General features: G+C 41.2%; 1 protein-coding gene across 1 annotated transcript in view; it reads left to right on the top strand.

Moving 5' to 3' along the window:
- Positions 1 to 6027: 6027 nt before the first annotated feature.
- The window catches only part of crb2a (crumbs cell polarity complex component 2a), a gene marked incomplete at both ends in the record, with an annotated part of 32619 nt that continues 14914 nt past the window's right edge, over positions 6028 to 23732 (top strand). Inside the window, 6 exons of the mRNA XM_079178444.1 lie at positions 6028 to 6094; positions 16512 to 17204; positions 19082 to 19277; positions 21213 to 21352; positions 22477 to 22647; positions 22727 to 22840. Of these exons, the coding sequence (XP_079034570.1) occupies positions 6028 to 6094; positions 16512 to 17204; positions 19082 to 19277; positions 21213 to 21352; positions 22477 to 22647; positions 22727 to 22840 (1381 nt within the window). The remainder of the gene's footprint in view (positions 6095 to 16511; positions 17205 to 19081; positions 19278 to 21212; positions 21353 to 22476; positions 22648 to 22726; positions 22841 to 23732) is intronic.

Below are 23732 nucleotides of genomic sequence, written 5' to 3'. Positions count from 1 at the left end.
AGTTCTGTTCTGACAGCATGAAAACCAAAAGATAATGGAATCGCTATTCAACGGGAGTTCACTTTACCATCAGCGTTGTCTTACAGGAAACGCTGTAGGAGTATTTAATTCTTCTTCGAAAACAAATAGGCATATTCAGAAAATTACTACTACATTCCTTCCGTCTATATCTGCTAAAATGACAAATTAATTAAATGTTTGCGTTTTAGACGGTAGTTGCCTTGGAAATGTTTCTAGTCATAGGTCTTAACTCGTCTGTGAGACAAAGCTGCGGGCTTTTAATTCACACTAGACAGGTAAACTAGCTTCCGGTGTCACGTACAATGTGGAACGGTGAGAAATATGTGACCGGGGCTAGTTTGTTCACTCCTGCTGGTTCCTCAGCGGCGACAACAGATAGGTGGTCTATTGTCATTGTGGTTTATCTCGAAGTGTAGTGGAACCAAATGATCATACGCTGCCAGCAATGCATATTAAATCACGCGAGATAAGAGCATGTCACGAGTACAGTAGATTACTGAAACGTGATGGGGAACTATTACCACCAGAGGGCAAACAAATAACGAACAATAATTCTCACATGTAACGTATATTTGTTATGAACTAACTTTAAATATTGAATTATAATCAAGTTAAAAAAGATAACTTAGAAATGAAAATGTCACATTTACCTGTTAATAATTTCATCCAGCGTTAAAATTATGAATTGATCATTGAAATTGAAGTGGAATGGCTAAATTAGTTATTTAAAAAAAATACTATAATACTATAACATTTAACTTTTTGTTATTCCATTCCTGTTTCCTGTAGAGACTTGACTTAGAACAACATTAACATGGATAATAACCAGTAATCATCATTGCATATCTTTATGTGACAGAAATACCAAAGAAAATAAGATACCATTCATTTAATTAAATTATTTTTATACTTTATTTGTACTTTTGTATAGTTTATGTACAATTACCACATTTTTACTATAGATTGTACCTACACTGTCTATATTTAGGACCCTGGAACTATGTGTAGATGTAAAGCTAAATAGTTTGTTATAAATTACATAATTTCACTAAAAATGTCCGGGTATGAGGGCGAGGCTTAGGTCAGAGTATGTATTCCTTTGTTTCCCCGAACAATTCACATTTCTGGGCTTGTGTCCAAATCTTCTAGCTAATGCTGGAGTTCTGGTGATGGGGGACTGCTCTGGCTCCCTTCTTACACCTCTTTGTGTCTGCCAAGTCATGGAAGGACAACCTGGCGAATCAACCTCAACTTTCACTTTCTCCCTGGGCCTCAGTTGGCATTTTTTAGGGACAATAGTCACTCAGATAAGCTGTACTTTATAATAGATGATCGACAGTTCCCTCCTTCACTCAGACGTCAGCGTGAATCCTTTCTGTACCAGTAGACACATTAAGCTGCTGGGGGCCCCAGGCAGAAATACACTGCACGGCCCCTACAGTATATTTACCCCCTACACCTGAGGGAATGAATACAGCTTTGCTTCTGGTTTTAAAACTGGAAAAACTTCTGGAAATAAAACATTTCTGAGAAACTATAGCCACCAATAATAGCTTCTGAGTACATTTGAAGAGACTAACAGTTCAGCTCATTCTATGAATAACTAACAGTTTAAACGTGGTGTTCAGATGCTTCAGAAGCTTAAAAGGTGGCAGTCAGCATCCAAACCCTCTGGGTCATTCATGAATGAACTATGATTAGATTCAAGGTGCGGCTGACAGTGTATCCACTGAAGTAGGAAAAAACACAAGCGTCTGCTGAGCACCAACATATCCCTGATTACACAGTCATAAGTCTGTGTTGTTCTGGATATATGGCACAGAGTCATGTCCTGGTGAGCTCATCATGGTAAACAGCAAACCTTTTCAAAACACTGACCCCAAAAAGTATGTCAGGAGCGTTGTCTTTCAGTCAACATAATGGGTGACTAATAGATGATGGTAACTTGCCAATAATGTTGCTCACTCCAAGTGCGGTTCACCACTCCATCCGTATCTGTCGCTGATTAGGGAGGAACCTCCCAAGGACAGAACAGCAGATCTGCTACAGCGGTCTATTCCCTCTGCTGTGTTTAACGTGTCTCATGCTGTGTTTTTGCACAGCTTGTATTCGTGTTACTTCACGTACTGAAAGAACATCCAAGGACTCAGTCTGAGTGTTACGGTACGTTTTACCACTTGACTAGAAGTTGTTCAGTGATAAAGCAGTTGCAGGGACGAACGTGTTGGTCTGTGTGCTGTCTGTCATGTACTAGTGAGCAGCTTCAGATACCAGCTTGTCTTCATGGGCAACATGTTCTCACGCCCAACTCTTCAGTACCCAGCCTTGATCAGTTGCCCTGCGCTTCAAAACTTTGACGCTCTACGTTCCCCTCTAAAGTCAGTTATGGACAAGTGGCACAGTCACAGGAAACATACAGTTTCTGCTCGTTACATGCATACATGCTGATTGGGGAGTCACAGCTAAACCCAGGTCGCTGTGCAGCAGACAAGTTATACAGCAGATAACCGGCTCAAGTTCAAAGCATGACTCCAAACCTTTGATCATAGAACTTCATCTTCTTCCTTCTGGACCGGCGTTTATTATCCCATGGTGTAAACAAAGTGGAATGAAAACAGCTTTGTTCCAGCAGCCATCACTCAGATGAACAAGTCGTAGCAACATTGTGCAGATTTACTTGAGTGCCTTTTGTGATTTAGTGGGGCCATGAGTATTTTTGTCATGTTAGTCTATTGTCTGTGTTGTTTGTAAAATGTGTGTCACGATGGATACCTTGTCTTTCTTTCTACTGCAAACCAAATCTACCTATGGGTACAAATAAATTCACCTGAACCTGAACAGTATCTTTTCAAAATAAACTTCCAATGTAGATTTTCTTAGTTTTTAGGTTTTCGTATGCGACAAAATTACTTGGTTCAGGAAAAAATTGTGGTTTGGGTTGTTACATAAAAGTGCTTGTTATGTAAAGTTTTGTTTTGTTATGTACACTAATAATGCCAGTTACCATACAAGTGTATATTTTTACTATTGGTAGTAATGTACATAAGTTATGTAACAAAACTAAGATAAAATAAATCAGCCGTGACTTGGTTTTACATGGGACACAAACAGCTGTCTCCTAGGTGAAAGTCCCTAGTTTGTTTCACTGGCCTGCAGTGCTATAGAAATTCATGGTCCATGGAGGATCCAGGTACACAACCCCATTCATTGGTCAGTGCAGGATAGTAGATTTGGCAAAGGCAAATGTACAGTATCAATGAACCACTCACCTCTCCTCCAACCCGGCCATCAGACCAATATTTCCACTTTTTCACATTTAAGTCAACGACAGTCAAGGCTTCAAAATCATAGACCACAATTTGGCCAACCAAATCAAAATCACACATTCCTGGCAGATTACTTTAACGTGAACACTGTTTACTTCTTGATCGTTGAAACAGAGGTTACAATGATTGTTGATACAAAGTCACAGATCTACAGTATTACACAAGCTTCACTTTTTTGATTGTATTTCATCTTCTCACTGGTACGTGAAGCATCACACCAACAAAGACCCTTGTGGTTTTTAACCCTGTGCTATTTTCTGGTTGAATGCCTGTCTAGAGTTTAATATCATTCATACGTTTACCCAAATGCACAATGCACAATATCCTGATCATGTGCCAGTTATTAGACACAAAGTTCATGGGTGCAAATCTGTCCGTTGGGCCATCGGGTGTCAGGCACAGCTGTTGTTTCGGCAGTGGTGGGGGGGTCGAGGGAGTAAAGGGGGGTAACAAGTCTCTAACAAGCTAAGTGATGGATGTCTGACTGCTAAGCTCCATGCTACAAAGGAGCCATTAAAGCTGCTGAAGACACTAAAACCCGTCCTGGATTCACTGGACTGCACAGGTTAGCACAGCGCTGGAGGCTGATTGGTTCACACAAGGACGCCCGGTGGATTTAGGCCGACATGCCTTCAGTGAATAGAATATGTGTGAATGTAATGACAGTTTGTCATTGGACTGTAGAGAACAGTAAAGTCGAGGAATTATGACAGTTGAGATATTTTGTATCATAGGTATCATAAGATACTTCAACAATAATATTTCAGTAAGGGAACAGTCTGGTCGGCCATGCACTCAGCTGTGTTATCACTAGCGGCCCTACCGACCTGAGTAGTGAGTGAGGAGTCAGAAGGCAGTCAGTGGCAGTATAAAATAAAACAAGAAATAAAAGATGTTTTGAGAAAGTGAGTCACAGGAACCATGAAAGGTCCTGCATGAAGCATGCAGAAATAACTGGACACCCACAATGCAGTTTGCTGCAGCAGCAGCAGTAGAGATGATAACCAATATACACACCACTCATTTTATTCTGAATTACATGTTGTTGATCTGGGGAAACTAAATATAAATAATAGAGTAGTGAATAAATGGATGTCTGCATCACTTAACTTGACTGTATTCCAGACTTGCATTCAATAAACAGATTCAATTTGAAATACATCATCCAGAACACAATACACATGGGTATTGTTGTTTCAAGCGGTCCTTAAAAGGTTTCAGTTGTCTCCATTGTCTTTTCTTGTTGACTGAAACTAGAGGTAAACTCAACCTAGCTCTGGTTGTGTTGAGCCCAGAAATAAATCTGATGTTTAGGTGGCCCGTGTCCAGTAAATAATAGAGTTTTCAAATGTAATCATGTTTGTTTCAGACAGTTGACTGAACAGAATGATTAAATGATTACCCACCAAAGTTCTGGTGGTGTTGTAACACGTTCTAAAAGCATTATGTTTACTAATTGCAGTATTTATTTCTATAAATGCTGAATATTGCCATATGTTAGTATTATGACAGGATGATTTTTGAACATTTTTAGATGTTTACTGTCAACATGCAGCGACTCATCAGTTAAATACAGGATGTGTGTTTACAAGTCGGCAATGGTTTGTAGAAAACCACAAGAAGAAGAAACATTGCCAAAGGAACTGACAATCTGCTCCAAAACAGATTGTCAGGATTCTTTTTGAGCACAAGTTCATTTTGTTTGTTTTATCAGTTCTTATCAAACTGTTTTATTTGGGGTTTTAAACATGGCTCCTGTCCACTCCATTGTTTTGTTTTTATAAATGAGACTAAAGGGTTAATTAACAGTGTCAGTTAAAAATGAAGATGCAATTAGTGTCATTTGATAATTCTAATCAAAGTATGTTTGATCAACAAAAATGACTCTTTAAAGAAGATATACTGGTAAAGTAGAATTGTCTCAGAAATGATCTAGAATTGGACTCAACTGAATATTTCGAGTGAGGTTTTTTTAGTGAAATGTTAATAATTTCATCATTGAGTTTCAAAACATTGTGTGAAATTGGAGTATGACGCGTTAAACAAACACATTGATTCATTTTACAACGTTTTCTGTGTTCTTGCATCGATTTTGGTGATTTATTTTAGCTTCACTTTGAGCAAACAATGAACACTTTGAGTGACATACAATCACATTATGATGCATTATGACAGTGATTATAATGCATTTTAAAAAGATTATAATGAATTGCAACTATGGAAACTATGATAGACTAAAATACACCATCAATTAGGAAGTATTATACTTGACCATATACATCATAAAATGCTTTATAATATGTTCTGATTATTGTTATGAATAATTATGAACATTCATAAGTGCTTATAACTATACTTATATAGTGTTGTAAGAAAGTGCTACCTCCCGTTTCCACAGGAGCTCAGAGGATGAGCCTCCGTATCAGCAGGTGTTAATCCAGCTCATGTTTTCCCGTCGTCTCTCTGCTCTCACGGCTGATTACACTCAGCACAGGGAGGAGGGCTCGTCTGTTGGAGCCCGCTGCTGCACACTCACTAGTAGCCAAGCATGGGCAGTGTGTAGCATGCCAGCCTCTGAGCAACACAGTGAGGAGCAGCAGAATGTAACTACTGTAGGACTCCCAGCACTTTCTTGTTCCTACATATTACCTTGTGGTCTTGTGCAGATCCAGGTTTGACCATGGAGTTGGGGAAAGTTCACCTGAATCTAAAGACATTGCTGCTGACGATGATGATGTTCAAATGGGGTGAGTAGAGACAACAGTATGTGTGTTTTTTCCTAAGTTCAAGGGCAGTTTGAAGTGGTCCTTCTGGATGAACAATTTCTGTAATTGAATGCTGAAGGATTGAAGGAAATCACGCTGTAAATCCTAACAGAGTCTCTGTGTGAAGTTGGTTTTTAATCCTCTTTCCTGCCAAAGCAACAGGTTGCACGGAAAGAGTTATAACAGGGACGTAAATATCCACCAGAACTATTGCGGCTTGCTACATGCTTGTTGACTTGTTGACACAATACATATTACACTTCATCATTATTTGGTTCGGGGAAGTCCAGAGGATTCTCACTCTCTCAGGCCTCAGGAATGTCACTCTGAGAGGTGCTGCTCTATGGACGGTGCACAAGTGGGTTGTTTTGAGCTCCCACTATATTAGCAGACTCAAATAGATGTTGGGGGGGGGGGGGGGTAGTCCTTTGTCACTTACAACAATGATGAGAGGTTTGGCTAGTTCCCAGTGCATTTTCGCAATACTGACAAACCTGGAGCATTTGGAGGATAACTGTTGTAGTGATGTTTCGCCGACAGACATCTTCATCAGGTGCTTGAACAGTAGCAGCTGGTGTATAATTTGATTGTAAAAGATGTGGTTTCAATGTTTTAACTAGCTCTTTCTATCAGATTTGACACATGAATGGTTCAGAATCGGAGGCTCCTCGGTCATGCAGTCGAGAGAGAATCTCATTCATATTTGTCTGCGCATGAATGGAGGTGCACAATGAGGTCACATAGTGTGCAGAAAGTTTTTTTTTCATTTTAAAGCGATGTTCCATCAAGTTTGATTTTTGAATTCCAAAAGGCAGCAAAAGGTCGACTCACATATGAGCCAGGACTTTCTGTTCAGAAATAGAGATTTTATTTCAAAGTGGTAAAGAAGTTGTCTGTGACGTGATGATGACGGGAACTCTTGGCACCGTGTCAAAGTTTGGACTCTCTCCATTGAACGCAATGTAGAGAACATAACTCACTAATTGACCCCAAGAATAGACTACCGAAAGAAACCACCATCATAGCAAAATGCTATTGTTGTTATCATTTTTAGGAAAGTTGCAGTTCATTTGCATATGGTGTAAAATGAAAATACATACTTTTCTTTTCAAATTGCAGCATTTATCTTAAGTACAATCAGCATTAGAAATGAAAAGCTTATTTACCATCCTCTTATTTAGTTCTATGTAATTTCATTGAGCATTATATGTGTTATATTTATATGGTGAAACTAACTAGAGTCATTTTTTACCCCAATATCAAACAAGTGAAATGAACCCTTGTTCAAACTTAAACACTTTTTTAACATGACTTGGGATGCAGATTAATTCCATACCCGATATGTTCTGATCCACTAAAGTTAAACATGATACGAAATGAATATATGCCTGATTTTGTTATTTCGCCGCCAACTCTTCTTTGTTTCTGGAGAGGGAGACACACTAGGTGGACATCTGCACTCTAGTGCAGTATTCGAGTTAGTACAGCAAAGTGCGAGCTCTCCTTCCTGTCCCTTCATGCTTTCATTTACAGAAAAGAAAACTAGATTAACTGCTAATCTGTCTCAAAGGTAAAACAGATTATCACAATTTAAGGGAAGACACCATTGAGCGTGACAGACAGAATGCTCTGATTGTGCTACGTGGTAGCTGAGCTGTGGACCTCAAAAGAACACGACTGCTTTTTAAAAACTGTTTTGGAGCATTCTCACCCTAAATGGACAGTTAATGGCAGAGAGGCAGACAGGAAACAAGAGGGAGAGGATATGGCATGAGTCCTAAACACTAAAGAACGGGCGCTCCGGGTGCTCCGGGCATTACCTGGAGCTGTATCAGGTGAATGAAACATCACGTCTGATACTGTAGGTACAGGTGTCTGAACGGTCAGGGTCAACCTTGTGTGTGTGTGTTTGTGTTCTGTGGATTACCATGGATGATGTACAGGTGGTAACCTTGTATGTGACTCCACTGTTTTTGTGTGTCTGGGTTCGTGCTCCAGTTTCATTCGAGGTTTAAGGCGAGACACTACAGGCATTAACATGTCATTTTTCATGCACTGGCACTGGAGATTTTGGGCTAGTTTGCTTGCATTACATGTCTTTTTTCAGACTAGTGGAAAGAAAACATGTTTATTTTACTACTTTGTCTATTTGCTTTTGTAGATTTCTCCCAAATTCACTAAAGTTTACCATTAGATAATGCATCTTTTACATATTCACACATAACATATCAGAAAACTTGCAAAGCAAAAAGTATGGTCTTAATGTAAGTAATCAATTTGAACAATTAGCACATATTTAATACAATAGTGCCTCATTTGCACACTTAACATTTCAGAAAACTTGTACTGTAAAATAACTATTGTTTTAATGTGTAATCAACTGGAGAAGTTTCAATGGCGATGAGAAGTAAAGAAAAAAAAAGAAAAAGAAAAAAATACAACCAATTATGGGGGCTGAGCAAGCATGTAGGGATGTGATGAGCTGCATGATACATGCAGTATAATTGTTTTAAAAAAGAATCTTGATTCTATTAATAGTTCCAGTTTCCTATAGAGTAACAACTGATCACACAGTTATTGGGACTGGCCCATCGCATTAGTTCAAAGAAAGTATAATATAAAAATATAAAAATATAATTGATGTCTATTGCAAGGTGTAATATTAAAGCAATAGTTCAACACTATGTGAGTGAGATATGAAGATCGATCTTATGCCTTGTGTTGAGTACGGAGTTGGAGTCAGGAAGTGATTAGCCTAACTTAGCATAAACACTTGAAGTAGGGGTAAACTCTGTTCCAAAGAGAATAGAATAGAACACTGAATGAATCCTCAGTGTGACGATTATAGGAAGACTTGAGTATTAGAGCAATCATTTAACAAATTGGAGATTAAATCTTGCTGGCCATGCTCACGATGCTCCTTAAATATTTGTACATCAGTTGCATTATATGAACTTTGTTCTGAGCAAAAGCAATTTTGCATAAATATTATTGTGTTATTCCACTGCTGCAAATTCCTGGGAATCCCAACAATTGTTCATGAGGGTTCGAGTATGTGACGCTGCTGAGACGTACGGTCAGAGTGACAGAAGAAGAAGAGCACGTGACAGACAATATGGTTACAGAGAGGCTGGAGCTTGAGGGTGTAATCTGTGCAGGTATCCTGCCACCCGGAGATTAGAGGAGCAAGGGGATTGACCCAAAGAGACCAGAGGGATTACAACATGGAAAGGCTCTGGAGGTCAGGGAGGCCATCAAACCTGCTATGGTGAACGAGGACGACAAAAGGTAGGATGAAGATTAGAAGTGGGGGGTGGGGCTGGATGAGGAGAAGGTGGAGACGAGAATCAGAAAAGAGCGAAAAGGTGTGCACAATGAAAACCAAAGCAATGAGACAAAAATTTTAATTTGACAAACAAGATCACACATCTCTTTTATTTGCAATGAAACATGAACTCTATGAGAGTCAGGGTAAGGGGTATTTTACCGTCTGATTGTGGCGATTCTGTTGAAATTAACTGGTTTTGATCTGCTGTAATGCTGGTGTGACTGTATTCTAATTTAGGCAGTTGAATTTAATCTAGTTGTATTGCATCATCAGGCTTAAATGAGCAACACAGTATCATGGCAATTTGGTTGCACACATCACAATTGCCGGAGGTAGTGTGTGCAAGGGGCCATATTTCTGAGGGTTCTGTGGTATCCAGCAGATGACCGGACCAAGACCTTCTTTTCTGTGAGCTGCTCCTTGTCTACAGTCCGATTTGCAATTTAAAATGAGAGACTGGAGTTGGAGTTGAGAAGTAACGTTTACGACTGGATTGTTTCACAAGTAGCCCGTTAACAAGCACATTTTACAAACCAATCAAAAAAAGCTAAATCAACGTCAGACCAAAGTCGGTGTGTTTCCAGATTGCATTTCGGTCAATGTGTCCCCCCCAATGTAATTGGTCAATACTACTCAGACTACACAAATGGAAACCAGAATGCTTCAGATACCAGAATTTTGCCTGGGGAGCAAAAAGGTAGCAGGGGATGGGCCCAGATGCAGATAGACACGGGGGAACCGAGGGATGATGCACGATGAATTTTAATAAACAAGAGATGTCCAAAACTAACAGGGCAGGGGACTCCAATAATGTGTAAAAAATCCAAGGTAAACCAGAACAGATATTAGCAGGAACATACCATGGAACACATCAGAGAACACATAAGGGAACCCATCAGAGAACACATCAGAAAACGCACCAGGGAACACATCAGAGAACACACCAGGGAACACAACAGGGAACACAGCAGGAAACCCATCAGAGAACACGCCAGGGAACAAACCAGGGAACACATCAGAGAACACACCAGTGAACATACCAGAGAACACACCAGGAAACACACCAGGGAACATACCAGGGAACACACCAGGGAACACAACAGGGAACACATCAGAGAACACAGTAGGGAACACAGCAGGGAACCCATCAGACAACATATCAGAAAACGCACCAGGGAACACATCAGAGAACACACCAGGGAACACAACAGGGAACACAGCAGGAAACCCATCAGAGAACACGCCAGCGAACAAACCAGGCAACACATCAGAGAACACATCAGAGAACACACCAGTGAACATACCAGAGAACACACCAGGAAACACACCAGGGAACATACCAGGGAACATACCAGGGAACATACCAGGGAACACACCAGTGAACACACCAGTGAACATACCAGGGAACGTACCAGGGAACAAACCAGGGAACAAACCAGGGAACACAGCAGGGAACACATCAGAGAACAAACCAGGGAACGTACCAGAGAACGTACCAGGGAACACACCAGTGAACATACCAGAGAACACACCAGGAAACACACCAGGGAACATACCAGGGAACATACCAGGGAACATACCAGGGAACACACCAGTGAACACACCAGTGAACGTACCAGGGAACGTACCAGGGAACAAACCAGGGAACAAACCAGGGAACACAGCAGGGAACACATCAGAGAACAAACCAGGGAACGTACCAGAGAACGTACCAGGGAACACACCAGTGAACACACCAGTGAACACACCAGGGAACACAACAGGGAACACATCAGAGAACACAGCAGGGAACCCATCAGAGAACAAAACAGGGAACACAGCAGGGAACACATCAGAGAACAAACCAGGGAACATACCAGAGAACATACCAGGGAACATACCAGGGAACACACCAGGAAACACACCAGGGAACACACCAGGGAACACACCAGGGAACACAGCAGGGAACCCATCAGAGAACAAACCAGGGAACGTACCAGGGAACACAACAGGGAACACATCAGAGAACACAGCAGGGAACCCATCAGAGAACAAAACAGGGAACACAGCAGGGAACACACCAGAGAACATACCAGGAAACACACCAGAGAACACACCAGGGAACATACCAGGGAACACACCAAAGAACACACCAGGGAACACAGCAGGGAACCCATCAGAGAACAAACCAGGGAACGTACCAGGGAACGTACCAGAGAACGTACCAGGGAACATACCAGGGAACATACCAGAGAACATACCAGGGAACATACCAGGGAACATACCAGAGAACATACCAGGGAACATACCAGGGAACACAGCAGGGAACATACCAGGGAACATACCAGGGAACATACCAGAGAACATACCAGGGAACATACCAGGGAACATACCAGAGAACATACCAGAGAACATATTAGGGAACACAGCAGGGAACAAAGCAGGGAACACTGCAGGAAGCATAGCAGAGCTGAGGAACCAACACAGAGACAGGGGAGCACAGAGTTTAAATACACTGGGGAGGTGTGGTGATTAGACACAGCAGGATTCAATTGTGGACGGGGCAGACAATTGCAAAGGTGGGAAAACATACAAATGCAGGAAGTGAAGTTAACATGGGACACAAGTGGCAGGACAATTCTAAATAAAACAGGAAACAAACTAAACCAAACCAAGACCGTGACAATCTTGTCCAGTTGCCTGCAGATCTGGTTAGAGACCCAACCCTGACCATACCCTTGCCTTTAGTGGCCTAAACTAATTTTGACCATAGTTTATATCTATATCTAGAACCATAATCTTTCCCTAACCTTAACCGTTAAGGTTTGTTACATACTTCCCCCCCACAGGTATTGTTGAAAGTGAGAATTTAAAAAATATAATCTGGGGTTACAACATATCGTTTAAACAGTGAATTGTATGATCAGGGGTAAGCATCTTCGCAGGGAAAAAAATGGAGTGGATCAGGAATTGATCCTCGAGGCGCACCATCACGTAAGAAAACATGAGCTGACAGTGAAACACAATGATCAGGGTCTACTTATGGACATCAATGAAATCAAGCATTAGAACCTCTAGATTTGCACATTCATATTGTGAACCTATCCAGATGTAAACTGGGGAGTAAAGTGTTTGATTATTATTTGTGTTTTCCTAAAAGTCAACCTTGACTTCTGGTTCCATACGGGACATGAGCACTGAAAACCCATCCACCCTCCTTACGTTGATTTTTTTTCATCTCTTTATACAACATCACCTGTCCTTGGCTCACGATTTTATTGATTACATACAAATTGATCGCGTGGGTGATATACGAATGATAGAGCTTTTTGTAGATGTTGCTACCAACAGTGCATGAGAACAGCCTGGTGTTGAATGTAGCATTTAAACCAAGCAGAGGCCTCACAGAGGCAGGAGTACTTGAGATTAGTTGCATATGAATGCATTTAATTAAAGAAAGGGACAAAACGATTAAATCAATTGATTAATTAGTTTGTGGTTGAAATAAAGGGCTGAAAACATTCATCCCTTCACAACACATGAATGGACAGTGTTTCCTCGACCAGTGTTTGACCCAACAGCACTTATGTTAAGTTTCTTATCAAGCAAGCATAGGATCACCTCCTCAATCAATTAACATGTTTATCCTGGTCTCCTTCTCACATCAGGGAGACTTGAGCCTAATCTCAAAACGCTCCACAGCCACCTGGGACTCCTCTAGTCCGCCGCCGGCTAACACTCTCCTGCGGCCCCCTGTAATCTGTAACATTCAAACACAATTAGCGTCCACAGTTCAGACTGAGGGGAAGATGCACCTCCATAGCAATTGGAAATGACACCAACCTGCTGCTTCGGAAGGGCGATGCTGGGGCACGTTGTAAACCCTGAGACCTGCTGCCAAAGAGCATTCTAAATATATTGAGCATGATCCATCATAGGGTTATGGACAAATGAGGTGTCAGTATGACTGCTGATGCTCACTGCCTGTGGTGCTTTTTTGTTGGTTATTTACTTATATGTGACACACTTACATCTGTATGTTATATTTCAAACTGTAATCCTTTTTATATTTGCTGCTTGTAGTAACAGTTGAGTAGTCACTATTTGAGCTCTTTTAACAGGTGCTTTCGTGCCATAGTCTGTCCAATCTGCTTTTGTCATAATCCGTACAGTATGGAGCTGTGGATTATGGATACTACAAACTAAACCGATGGCTGAGCTGCATGCATCCATCAGTGGAGCAGACACTGCTTTCAACTTTTATTTATTTATTGTTTTTTTCTTGTTCTCGTCAGAACGAGAAATCTCTCATCAGGTTCCTCAATATAACGAGGTCATCAGCCAGGGCTGCATCAGACATGTACTCATTTGACTCTCACAAATGAATAATAATGTGAATGGAATTGACTATTCTTGGTCTTAATTACCAAGTAATAGTCATGACCACACTCTTTTAATGAGGGGAGTTTAAAAATAATCCTGTTGGTGCTGCACTGGATCCCAGTTACATTATTGGGAACACTTTCTATGACGGCCATGTCTATATTGCATTATAAACATACTCACAATGTGATGTAATCTGTTTACAGTACTGTATTATTATAGTAATAAGCCCTATTCATAATGCGTTATAACAATAACCATAACACATCATAGAGAATTTTATAAAGACTGATTATAAAGTTGAAATAAATTTCACGTTCAATGTGTTGTTCTTGCATAAATGTATTGATCATTTTTCAATTAACTTAAAGCAAACAATGACCTCTTATAGTAACTTGTAATAGCATCATAATGCATTTTAACATTGATTAAAAAAAGATTAGATTATAATAATTATAATGCAATATGATTTATGCAAAAGAAATGGCCAGCAATTATGAAATATATTACTAATTATACCTTATAAGTCCTTAAAAAATGTGTTAGGATTATTGTTGTAAAGCATTATGAATATTCATGAGTGCCTATAACTACGATAATACAGTGCTATAAGTAGAACATAAAGCATTATAATTATGTTTGAAATGCACTTTAGACATGTGCATTACAGAAAGTGTTACCAAACGATTATACTTATAAAAAGCACGATGAGACTTTGGTTGATGTCGGCTCAGTCACATGAAGACAATGTGCTGCTGGGGCACTTGTAGGATGGTGGGCAGGAACCCGCTCATTAAATACGTGTCTCCATTTAGCAGCAACAAACAAGTGGACGACCTGAAACGACCAAGTGTGACCGAAACAGATTACCTTTTAAATCTGTTACACTTATTCATTGGGACGTTCCCACTAATCTGCTCTCACTTCTTTTCCTGGCACCAGTGTTCAGACGTGTTAAATCCTGAACATATACTGTACAGACAAGCCACCCCACACGTGTCCCAGTGTCTGCTTTGCTGTTACCTCCTCACTGTGGAGGGTGTTTGGTTTGTTTCTCAGCAGGATTACGGAAAAACTACTGCCCCTTACCACACACATACACATGCATACGTGCATTTGCTCGCCTATGTGCAAAAATATAGTAATAATCATAATTATCACTAATAGATATTTTAATTGAGACATTAAAATATTTATTTTCATAAATGTGGACATTTTGGGCAGATTATGTGTTCTCTATTTTGTAAAAATGAGCTTTGGGCAAAGGTTAATTATAACGTTATGATGTGTTCTAATGTAATCTTTTAAAATGGAACAAACTTAAATAAACACATTTTTGAAGGTTTTCACAGCAATTGAAAATAGATAGTGAGTCTTAGTTTCACAAAGACGCATGCAGGAACAAGTTTGATTAAAAGTTCCTTTAGTCAGCTAGAATTGTGCATTATACTCTATGAATAGCCACTCATACACTCGTCAGCTCACAAAGTGGATGTGAACAGCAGCTAAAGTGAGCAGTTACAATACATACGCTGTCTCCCTTCAGTGGCAACGCCACGAGGTCTCTGGGGAATTAGTCCACATTCCTTTTATTAGGACAATCTCAACCCCCCGTCCAATACACCCCCATCCACGACTCCCACCCTCGCAGCCCCCAACACTTTGATCAGTGTCCTGTTTCTAAAATCTCACTGAAGTGGAAGATATTAACAGTGAAGGGAGTTATGGTGGTGAGGAAGGGGGGCAGAGAGAGAGAGAGAGAGAGGGGGAATATTTAACGAGATAAACCAGTGGTGAGAAAGTTTTATTATTTGTTGCAAATTTTACAGGAACAACATAGAGATAAAATCTGATTATTAACATTTTAATGTTTTTTTTCTCTTACTGTGTAGTTCAGAACGTGAGGGAAGCGATTATAAACACATAATTACAGAGTCATGCCTTTAACCCTTTGATCTTCATGGTTTCATTCCTGGTTGATGTGCTCGTTATTTTTTCTAACTCATTTTGTAACTCTTTAGCTTCATGTGTTCACCTTTCTCTCTTGTATTATATGTGTTTAAATATGTCTGTTTTGTATGTTTTAAGTTGTTTTAGTTTGTTTTTTAATGCTACAGCAGAACAATTGCCCCTCTGGGTCAAATAAAGGTCTTTGACTTTTGACTTTAAAGCTACTCATCTCAATCCCATATTTAATTGCAAACGTCAGTGCCTCGATGAACTATGAGATGCACCAGGCTTTTTTTCAATGTACTTGTAACCAAGTATTTCAGCATCAATTCCTAAACCTGGTAAAACTCACGAAACATGAGGAGGAACTTCTTGTAGGACATCATACTCACCATTGTATGAGGACACTTTGAATAGTTTGAAGCGTAGGCCGTCGTTGGGAGTGAGAACATGTTGGAAGCAGCAGCTGTGGGAAATGTTGGCAGTGACTTCACACATTCAGCTCTGGTGCAGCTGTAGAAGACTGATCAGTATATGAGAGTGGACTATGAACAGTAATGATGGAGTACATGCATGCATTGTTTCCTGTGACACTCTTGCACATGTGAGGGCAAATGGAGTCCTGAGTCTGCCAGTAACAATGACAACTTCTGATTTATCTCGGGACTCCTTTAGGAAACACTACTCTGTAATACACACATATTGTTCTTAAAATGCATTAAGTAGTCCACAGCATAACATTCCGTTTGTTTTTATTAGGAATCTTCTGCACAGCCACTTCGGACAAATGTCTGTCTGCACCCTGCCAGAATGGAGCTACCTGCGTGGACAACATGGACGATTACGCCTGCATCTGTACCCGAGAGGGGGTCCTACACATGGGCAAAAGCTGCGAAGAGCTCTATGACGCCTGCTCCTTTGCACCGTGTGAGGACTGCACCAGCACCCCTGGCACCGCAGAGTACCACTGCATCTGCCCGGACGGTCTCACGGGGGACAACTGCACGGAGGAGGTGGACGAGTGTCAGAGCAACCCGTGCTCCGAACCCCGCTCCCTGTGCGTGGACCAGCCGAACGGATACTTCTGCAGGTGTCCCGCTGGGTACGGGGGATTGGGCTGCAGGACTCACGTGACCGACTGCATTGACGAACCCTGCAGTAACAACGGGACCTGCGTGTTACGACCGGAGGGCTTCGAATGCCACTGTGTGCCGGGGTTCGAAGGGAAGGCCTGTGAGGAGGACGTGAACGAGTGCTCGTCAGAGCCCTGTCAGAACGGGGCCATCTGCATGGACGGAGTGGCAGAGTTCCACTGCTTCTGCGTGCCCGGTTTTCAGGGTTACACCTGCGAGATCGACATCAACGAGTGTGCCTCACGGCCCTGTGAGAACAACGCCACCTGCATCAATGAGAAGGACCACTATGAGTGCGAGTGCCTGGAGGGTTTTGCAGGTACATCCAAATGTACACACACACACACACACACGCACACACACACACACACACACAAACATTTGGCAGATATCCTTTCACATTTCAAACATACAGTTATCAGTCAACTGTTGCTGTTTGCATTTTGTAATTTACATTGCCACAATTTGGGGGCTTTGGGGTATGTAGACAGGAAGTACAGTGTTGCAGTGAAGGCAGTCCCCTTTCGGTAGGTATCCTCTGTACAACACATCAGTATAGGGGAACGTGTCCTCACAAGATCACCCTGAAGAACACCTGTCAGGGACGCTGTCAACAGCCTCTTCTCTTCAGTCTCTTGTTTGCCGTTCACCTCGCTTAAGCTGACGACAGCAAAACCCTCGATTTAACTGTCCAACAGGAGGGGAGCTGCTTGTTTAGTTAGTTAAAGGGGACCATCTGTTTTCCCAAGCCGCTCCACAAAAGTATATTCGATCACCATCTGATCAGGTGCAGCTGAGTTCTGATCTGGCACATCCAATCACAAAAGTTGCATTGAGAGGACAAGTGTAACTGCGGCCAGAAGGCCTCTACACAATGGGGGCGTGATGAATAAACAACACAAAATGACTTGTCAATAGTACATGTCTAGGGCTTTTATTGTGAAAGGTAAGAACAGAAGGAGTGGATCTGGTCTGAAAGGAGTAAAAAAGTTGACTGTCTTGGTTCGGACCGTTGAGCATCCATGTTGTTGTACAATATAATGTACATTTTGAATATGCACATTCTGCACAGCGTGATTGGTTGATGCCTTCATTTTGAATGCGAAAGCGATGCTTTTTACGACGCTGTGTGAAAGTATTCATAACAGAAACAACAGTTCTAAATAAATATATTGAGTGCAAATCAATCACTCGTAAAAAAGAAAAACAACGCCCCCGGAGTGTAAAGGCCTTAAGAGTGGGAGGGATGTGGTGTCAGTAGGGGCCCACAGCTCAGTTTTTGCCCTTTGGCCCCCTAACAGATTATTCCAGCCCATGCTCCATAGTCAGAGTCTAATGCTTTCTTCCTGTCATACATGTTTGAAGGTTCGGTATGTAATTGTCCCGTTCAATCATCATCTAAATCAGAAAAAATGTCAGACTGATCAATAATACTGCTCCTAGTCATCAACAAACATTTTCAACTGAAACTTACAAACATGTACCAGTTCTAAACAGTATAGTTCTAAACCAATCTAAACAGTGTTGCAGGTATAGGACTTGGTGAAAGTAATATAACTCCATATTGCCTCAGCCTCCTGTGTGTGTATGAAGCTGTGAGTGTAGATGTTTAATATTATGTCATCATTAATCATCTCCTCAAGGGACACGTCTTTGAGCCGAGACAGGGACTTTTTATTTGTTTTTCTACTCCGTGTTCCTGGCCACCATTTGTTGTTTCCAAAGTGTTTCGTTTGTTCCCGATAAACTGGGCATGGGGAGTATTTTAAGTGTGCCGTGAGATGCTGTTAGTCAGACGTCTTATCTGCGGCTCAGATAACCTCTCCGTGCAGAGTGAGAAGAAACACTCCCGTCTTGCTTTTTCTTGCACTCCCCTCTTTTCTCCACGAGCCTGCTCTGTGTCAGAGGAACTCCGTGTTATCTGCGAGCAGTCGGCTTGGATCGGCACCGCTGCATTCCGCCGTCACGCTATCACTTTGTTTGGAGAATGTAAAGACGGGCTTTTTATCACCGCTGGTATCTGGAGACCATAATAGACAGACTGATACAGACATTGATGATATGGACAAAATGTGATCATTTGACTCTAAACCACAGCTTCATTCCATCATCACTATCATCATCATCACTTTTCACATGTCTCTTTCTCATTACCCCCCCCCCACACACACACACACACACACAAACACACACAAGGAATCAACTGTGAAACTGAGATCGATGAGTGCCAGTCCGGCCCCTGCCACAACGGTGCAACCTGCCGCGACCTGATCGCCACGTACTCCTGTGAGTGTCCGCCTGGGTTCGACGGCGTCAACTGCGAGGTCGACGTGGACGAGTGCGCCAGTGAGCCCTGCCGGAACGGAGCCGTCTGTCACGACATGGTGAACAGGTGGGAGCTGAATGCGCTGTGTAGGAGTTACAACAGTAACTTGTGCAGGGTTGGGGGGGTGGGGGGTTGGTTGGCAATGTGCTGCTTCATCAGTGTTAGTGTTGTTGTACCAAACCTCAGTTTGTGCCTCTTATTTCTTATCATCATCACAGAGCTAAACATTCGTTTTTCTGACAAATAAATACCCAAATCTTTGAAAATACAATATATAACAGCACTTACCAATGAAAGTTCTTTAGGTTTCCTGCTAACATTGTCTTAAAGGAACAGTGTATAAGGGGATTTATTTGCATAAAGGGAATATTATTAGTGTATTATGACCTGAAACTTAAGAATTGTTGTGTTTTTGTTATCTTGCTCACCATATTTCTACTGTTGCCCCGAACAGACAAACCAAACACCCTCTGCTTTTTTAGTTCTCCGACACTCTTGGAGAGGGAGGTGTGAGTGTAGGGATATTCAGTTGGATGCAATCTGCAACCTCACCACTAGATGTCACTAAATCCTATTCACATGCTCCTTTAAGTCCTTTACACATGCTGTATATGAATATACTGTTTATATCAAAATAGTCAAGGACACTAGGGCGGGTTAGGTTAGCAGATGAGAAAACTTACATTACTTTGAATCATGTGGAATTTGGGCGTCAGTAGCTATTTTTACTCTCACTACCAGGCGGCAACATCCAGGTCTGAAATATGAAGCCAATGCTCCATGTCTTAAAAACGGTATTCTATCTACTGGCCAGTAGGGGCGACTCCTCTGGTTGTATAGAAGTCTATGAGAAAATGACTCTACTTCTCTCTTGATTTATTACCTCAGTAAACATTGTAAACATGAGTTTATGGTCTCAATCTCTAGTTTCAAGTCTTCTTCAATACAGCATGATGTTCATTTAGTAGATGATGGTCCATTTAGAGTCAAACAGACCATAAAGCAGGGTATGCTCCCTTTTGATTTACACCATGCCGTTGTCTGGTCGGGGAGTTGTCCGTGTTTTCATCTTTGAACTTTAACCCTTTCACAATGTCTTTTCAGCTCATGAAAATGTAACTGTAACATTTTTATCGCCTAAAGTTGTACTTAGCTCCGCCCCCTTGTGTTACTTCTGATTACAAATAAACAGGATAGCGATGGCCAAAATGCCAGACTAGAGGCTTTAAAGCAATAGTCTACAAACCACCTTTTATATACACTTTATGCTCACTACAAACTATGTTTTTAAAGGTCTGGGCCACCAGGTATGAATGAGTTAATGAATGGACCTATACAGGTCAGAGCCTCCGTGTGACATGACTATTAACATTTCTTTTTGGGGCTGCTGGATGGGAGGTGGGGCCTTTGAAGTGACTCTGCCAAAAGGCCCTTGATCTCATAATCCACCTATCCCACCAAAACATACCGGAAATGTCTCTGTTGTGGTGTGAATGTCCACACCACAACAGAGACCACAAGTCCTTAATGACGTTGTGAACCTTCAGGCTGCTCATATCTGATTGCTTTGAAAGGCTCATTTTTTAACACCTGCCATTTAAGGTCACAACTCAATAATGCTGTAATCTCAAGACAAATTTGATCGTGAATGAGTTATCTCAAAGTGCCTCTTTTATGGTTTTTCATTTCTCACTTAAATGTATGTCACATGTGCTTTTAGTTCCCAGTTGGAAAAATCTGTGAAGCTTTTTGTTGTTTATATCGCAGACTGTTGGAAGATGTGGCTCAATAGATATCTATTTAAAAGACTGGAGTTTGGGTTTATCATTTGTTGTCATTTCTGGTAGTGGAACCATAAAAGCCTGCATATCAATTGGAACAGCAGAAACAGCAGTTCCTCTACAGCTATGATAAATCCCCATGTGGGTTTCCTGTTCAGGTGTTGCTCATTGTCTGAATTGTATTTCCTGCTGTTTAAAAACTAATTTGTGTTTCTTGCAGCTATGAATGTAACTGCAGCGATACAGGATTCCAGGGTGACTACTGCGAAGTGGACATCCCAGAGTGTGCCTCTGATCCCTGTCAGCATGGTGCCTCATGTTTAGAGGGAGTCAACGAATACACTTGCCTCTGCTGGCCAGGTACCGAACTACATGCTGCACATCAAACATTCCTGTACCAACACAAGGACACACAACGATTGCGAACTGAGCCCACTGTCCATGTGAATCTGAGCCCGGAGCACTATAGCTGGTGATTTTTACTGAACCACGATACACTGGCTTCCCACTAAGACAAAAACTGCACGGCCCATTATATTTAGACAGAAATGTATTTTCTTCAGGATTACATTTGTTTTTGATGAATCACAAACACGTTTTCAATCAGTCTACGGTTGGGGTGGATGGGTCGAACAAACACAGGACTTTCACACAGGATTGCGCTGTCATTGTCCTGTTCATAATTTATTTCAGTGATTTAAATGCCACTCAATCCTACACACTGGACTGGATTATCATTTTATATTTTAATTTAGTTTTATTTCAATTTACAACCTTAACCATGTGTTAACAACTGCAAAGTCTTGAGGTGCTTGCGCAAAGTCGACAAACTGATCCACCATCTGTATTACTTAAAGACATGAGTATCTCCTAATGTTTCAAAACCAATTCAATTTAATTCAATTACATTTATTTTTGTATAGCCCAAAATCACAAAATTTGCTTCAGAGGGCTGTACACATGCAACATGCAACCCAGGATCCTCACATCGAAACAGGAAGAACTCCCCCAAAAAAACTTTAACGGGGAGAAAAGAGGAAAACCAAACCCAAATAAAACTGGATTAAACTCAGCAAGTGTTTGCTTTCATGAACTCGAGCTCTCAAGAGCCTCTCCATGGACCCTCTCTTTGGACAAAGTCAGAGGAACCATGAATGTTGGAGAAAATTCCATGACAATAGTAGTAAATAATATTATAATATTTTAGACCATATGACCTTGCCAATATGCTAGCATGTCTAAAAACAAAAACAGCATAATGTTAGCTATATATAATAAGAGTTATTAATTCAGTCATAATTGAATTAAGATTTTAAAAATGTCAGAAATCAATAAACGGAGATGAAAGAACGCTACTTTTGTGATATCGTTAATATGCTTCTCCAATGTAAGTGAGGTTTGAAGGTTCATTTGGGTTCTAGGTCATGCGTCCAAACTCGGTGTGTTCAGTGTGAATAAAACATTGCCTGCTTTGTTTTCTCTAGGTTACGAAGGCCCAAACTGCGAGATGGATATAGACGAGTGTGCCGAGCAGCCCTGTGAGAACGGCGGGGAATGTTTTGAGCGTTCGGATCCATCTCACTGGGAGCTCGACTGGGAGCTCAGCTTTGCGGATGCAGCGGGATATATCTGCCAGTGTCAGCCGGGGTTTGCAGGTCTGTAAAACTAAAGAAACCAATCAGCCATATCAACAATTTTATTGTTTGATTCGTCATCATTTCTTTCATATTGCAGGAGAGAACTGCTCTGTCAACATTGACGAGTGTGAGTCTGAACCCTGCCAGAATGGAGGCACTTGTGAGGATAAGGTCAACGGCTACACCTGTACATGCTCTGTAGGATTTCTAGGTGAGTCTCGGACCTTGTAATAAATAGACACAATCTCCTGTTGAATTATGGAATGCTGAATATAGGCTTTATATCCGTTTGTTTGTTGTCTCAACATAAAAGAACATTTAACATTTTCTGCTATTTTTAAATGAACTAAACTGGACGTTACACTAGAACAGGCCTAGAAAATAGAAATGAAGTGATCGAAATAGTATGTATATAGTTACTATAGTTATACAATTACTGGATGGCCTGATCTAACACCTGAGCTACAAACCATTTTATTATGCCTCCTCACCAGTGATAGCCTTGGCCATGTTGTACGGACGTACATACATCCGGTTCATTCTCGTGAACGAGATATCTCCGAAATGCCTTGAGCTAATTTCTTCAATTTGCTGCTAATTCCAGTTTGTCCTTTATCTAACCAGAAAGGTCTACTCTAGATACAATATGTCTTTTGCCAGGGAGTCCTGGTAAAAAAGTTTAAAGTACAGATGGGGACAGATAACACCACAACAAAAAACATATCAATAAAACAGACACCAAACATACAGGATTTAGAGGCTCAAAGGATCAAGGCAAATAATGGCACTTGTTGAAAGCAACAACATTGTTGTGTTCACAGATTAAAATATTTTAAACATGTAACGAGAGGGTGAAAATTCTAAGTCAAGTATGCCTTGAAGCTCGTTCCAAGCTTTCGATGTGTGAAAGAACAAGGCAATCAGTATTCACCCGCAGGGGTTTCAAAGATGCTTACCATGTAATCGCAATGTCCTCAGTTCAAGTCCAGTCAGGTACCTTTTGTTGCAACTAATCCCCATTCCCTCCCCTCATTTTCTGTCACATAACTTTTGACCCCTATACGGTCACAGAAAAGGAATGAAATGTATACTCACTAGAGCAA

Source organism: Pholis gunnellus, assembly GCF_910591455.1.
Source record: "Pholis gunnellus genome assembly, chromosome: 18".
Taxonomy (NCBI): Eukaryota; Metazoa; Chordata; class Actinopteri; order Perciformes; family Pholidae; genus Pholis; species Pholis gunnellus.
This window is presented reverse-complemented; position numbering and strand designations above follow the sequence as displayed.